This window comes from Priapulus caudatus, unplaced genomic scaffold (assembly GCF_000485595.1).
Source record: "Priapulus caudatus unplaced genomic scaffold, Priapulus_caudatus-5.0.1 Scaffold47, whole genome shotgun sequence".
NCBI lineage: Eukaryota > Metazoa > Priapulida > Priapulimorpha > Priapulimorphida > Priapulidae > Priapulus > Priapulus caudatus.
Window position 1 is genome coordinate 70,417 of NW_014577108.1, and position 3,996 is coordinate 74,412.

Here is a 3,996-nt window from a genome sequence, read left to right on the forward strand (position 1 = left end):
GGACGGACGGACGGACGGACGACGACCCATGGCAATAGCTCAGCTTGACAATGTCAAGGTGAGCTAAAAACAGTAGTACAGTACACTCAGTCTTAGTCTACACTAGTACTACTAGTAGTACTCAGTACTAGTACACTGTATTGTACAGTGAATACTAGATACAATAATGTAACCCAACACAAGAGTAGGGTTACAACGCGAACCTATTCTTTTCTTTGGAGGAGCCCCCCGAGTGATTCACTCAGGGCGGTTTTATGGTGCGTTTTTCGAGACTAGAACTTCCAAACTGGGTTTATTCTAAACACGAACCTTTCTCCACTATCCTGGGACTTACTATGTATCACAATACTATGTATTAAACCAATATAACCTGTTACAAAATTTCGAAGCAACGAGCGGCGATATTTCGAGCGCCATTTCTGGTGACCTGTGATGCTGGCTTTCCCAATGTGCATAGCGATCGACAAACTTGGTTTGAAGAGCAGATGCATCACGGGATGCCTGAGAAATAATATAGCACGTGGATGTGGCGCGTATCCTTCACCTCTGCCTTCACCGACCAATCGGAGGGCTCGCAGCGCACTAAAGCTGACCGAAGTTTGCCGATCGCTATGCACATTGGGAAAGCCAGCGTCACAGGTCACCAGAAATGGTGCTCGAAATATCGCCGCTCGTCGCTTCAAAATTTTGTAACAGGTTATATTAGTTTATAGTAAGTCCCAGGATAGCGTAACCTGTATGATACAGGCAGTATGTTCCGCTTCACTACACTAACCGCCTGTACGCGAGCTCAACCCTGGCGGTTCGCAAGCCTCGTTATCGATCGACCGGTTGTTATGGCGGGGAATCTGATTAGCGGCGAGCAATCGAGCGTACAGAAGTAAATACGGCAAAACTTCGCCCCAGGCGAATACCTGATGAATGTAAACAATCTAGTTAATGGCTTTGGCAGAAGCGTGCACTAATTGCAGTTATAAATTCAACTTGAATAACTTGAGAAATGACGTCAGGCAAAAGCCTGCTCGCTGATTGGCCCGTTACAGCTCTCTGATTGGGCGCAATGATTTCTTGGTTCGCGAAGCGGGCTGAATAAGCAAGGGGTACAGGCGGTTAGTGTAGTGAAGCGGAACCGGAACCGCCTGTATCATACAGGTTAAGGATAGCAGAGAAATGTTCGTGTTTAGAATAAACCCAGTTTGGAAGTTCTAGTCTATAACGCAAAAAACGTACCATAAAACCGCCCTGAGTGAATCACTCAGGGGCTCCTCCAAAGAAAAGAATAGGCTCGCGTTGTAAGTACCGGTACCCTACTCTTGTGTTGGGTTACATTATTGAATATTGACATTCACATTGACATTGTATCTAATAGTAATAGTAAGACTAAGTGAATACAAACTACAAATTGTATAAACCTACATTGGTATTCTGCTTTTTGTTTTTATTCATAAACGTAGACCAATTTCCAGCATTTGCACGCTTACTCTTCCTAACTGGTTGTAGAGACGAATTAGTAGCATCAGTCATTTGACGCGATTCTTGTGTTTCACTTCGTGCAACTTTTTGTTTACTTCGCTTGCCCTCCATCTTTCTTATGTTGCATTGGTTATGAGGTTATTTAACTCTAAAACATGCCGAAAGGGGTCGTGGCATATCGTTCCTATGGAAACATTAAAGTAATCGAAATAGGTTGTTATGATAGTTGAATGGGTACGAAACGGCACTTCTCATTTACTGTATAATAAATTTATTTGTTGTAGAAAGCGGATTCTTTGTTCTAAGCAAAGAAAAATATGATAGCAGGGCGCAAGATTACAGATGAATCCATTTATGGATTGATTTATGAACCCGAGGTTGTGCCGCAGAAACCAGCACGGTCAGTTCACTGGCAGTGGCAGCAAGAACAAGTCGGCACCTGCAGCTACAGCACACACGCGGCCATTGACTATATATATAACAACGTTGTTGTATATAGTCAATGGCCGCGTGTGTGCTGTAGCTGCAGGTGCCGACTTGTTCTTGCTGCCAGTGGGTCAGTTTGTTGAATAAGTGCCAGTGGCAGTGAGTCACTGTCACTGAGTCACGAGTGAGAGCACTGCCACTTGGCATAATCACAGATTAGTCATTACTGATCACTAAGTAATAGTTAATCTAGGTTTGAACTAACGACTTTTAGTTAAAAAGTTGACGAGCTGATTTAGTTTTACCTAAGCCTAAGGTTACTGTGATTACCTCCGCCCAACGGAGTTGGAGGAGGTTATGTTTTCGCTCCCGTGTGTTAGTAATAGTGTGTTCGTGTGTTCGCGCAATCTATATTAGCGCGTCAGCCAGCGAGCCAGCCAGCGCAGCGAGCCAGCGAGCGTGTACATGTGAGCGAGTAGCAGCAACGAGCGGCTGCTACGAGCGAGCGAGCAGCAAGCCAGCAAGCCAGCGTGTACATGTGAGCGAGCAGCAGCAACGAGCGGCTGCTACGAGCGAGCGAGCAGCAAGCCAGCAAGCCAGCGTGTACATGTCAGTACGCTGGCATATATCGTGGCTTATTCGTGTGTTCGTGAGTCGTATGGCGTATGTCACTGGCGGAGGTATGCACTCTCCGTGAGTGCACTCTGTCTAGTTGTAAATGTGGGCGATGCCGATGTCGATGAATGCACTACGCATGCTTGCATGCACATTATCTGGGGTGGAGGAACTGGAACTTGGAAGGAAGAGAAGGGGCAGTACAGACAGACAATACCGGTAGACAGTAGAATTCTGTTTTGGCTGTCTAGGACACGCACAAAGCTGCTGGTCCCTGTAAGATCCCTGGTTATATTTACATTATTTTGCTCATCATCATGCTTCAACATCCTGTCTCATCATCAACATAATTTTTGTCATGATTTTCCTACTGTTAGTGTTACCCATTCCACCAATATAATTAATAAGTGGACAGTCTACATCTTGACCAGTCTCTAATCTTTCAATGTTCAAACTTGGCCATATGGGATTGGATCACCTCGAATTTATTACTCAAAATAGGTCTGTATTTAAGCCAATAGGCAATACCCACCTAGCAGTATTACTAGTACTACTACTGTAACTTGCAATAGCAATGTTTACTGATCTGAAGTCGAACTTTTGTGCATGCTGCAGGTACAAATCAATGTACAGTTCAAATGTAAAAGAGGAAAAAAAGCAGCACAAGTCTGAACATGCTACTATGGGACAGGCAAAGGTTCCGTTGCTCTCCCCTGAGAAATTTCTCGCCAAACATTCTAAGGAATTCAAACTACCTGCAAGTGAGTACGATAGAATTTACTTTTTTAGCATTTGCATGAGGAGTAGTTCTTTCGCATGATAAACCTGCAGTAGTTTATCGTGATACGCAGCACAGATGCAAGCCTCGGCTCTCGGTGATGCCTACTCCTCCCCAAATGCACGCCGGCATAGAGCAATATGCGCTTTAGCAGAGTGAATTTGTTACTTGATGTTAAAAGCGATTAAGCGCAGAGATTAAGATTAATTGCAAGATTACATCTTGAAAATGTATAAAATCTGTAGTTGAAAGCACCTTACTTGGCAGCTAATCATAGCCCCAAGTCATGAGGCTAAACCAGACATTGCACATTTCATCTACATTTACGCATGAGTCGATAGTCACTCATGAATCACCTCACCTATTTGCAGAGAAGCAGTTTAACTACCCCGACCAGGACACCTGCAGACCTCTAGTACCGATGATAGACGACAAACCAGTCATGGGTCTGAAATCGAACAAGAACTTCATAACGACGAATGCCGTGGAGAACATCACGTCGATTCCGAAGAAAGCCGTGCCGAAAGTCGTGGACACGCGGGGAGGCGACACACATCCACTCGATGCTTCCGGCCTTGCCCCGAAATACGTGAAAAAGAAGGTACGCTTCGCGAGATGCATATATGCTTGCGGACCCTGTCCATCAGCTAAACCGAATTGGTAATGTTGTGTAGATACACTCCATAGTTGTGAGTCAAGAGATA

At 44.7% G+C, this 3,996-nt stretch overlaps 2 protein-coding genes across 3 annotated transcripts in view; one reads left to right on the forward strand and one right to left on the reverse strand.

The window, feature by feature from the left end:
• LOC106820791 (INO80 complex subunit C-like) overlaps positions 1 to 1,589 on the reverse strand; it is a 6,844-nt gene extending 5,255 nt beyond the window's left edge. Inside the window, exon 1 of one of the 2 annotated variants that reach the window (XM_014825361.1) lies at positions 1,482 to 1,589. In XM_014825361.1, the coding sequence (XP_014680847.1) occupies positions 1,482 to 1,517 (36 nt within the window). In that variant the 5' untranslated portion in view covers positions 1,518 to 1,589. Of the gene's footprint in view, positions 1 to 1,416 lie in introns of both variants that reach the window. The other variant, XM_014825359.1, reaches the window with a different exon arrangement.
• Positions 1,590 to 1,706: 117 nt separating this feature from the next.
• Positions 1,707 to 3,985, forward strand: LOC106820775 (enkurin-like). Its single transcript, XM_014825346.1, has 4 exons — positions 1,707 to 1,873; positions 3,130 to 3,275; positions 3,664 to 3,893; positions 3,980 to 3,985. Exons 1-4 carry the CDS (start codon positions 1,791 to 1,793, stop codon positions 3,983 to 3,985), a joined length of 465 nt encoding a protein of 154 aa, XP_014680832.1. The 5' UTR covers positions 1,707 to 1,790.
• Positions 3,986 to 3,996: the final 11 nt, after the last annotated feature.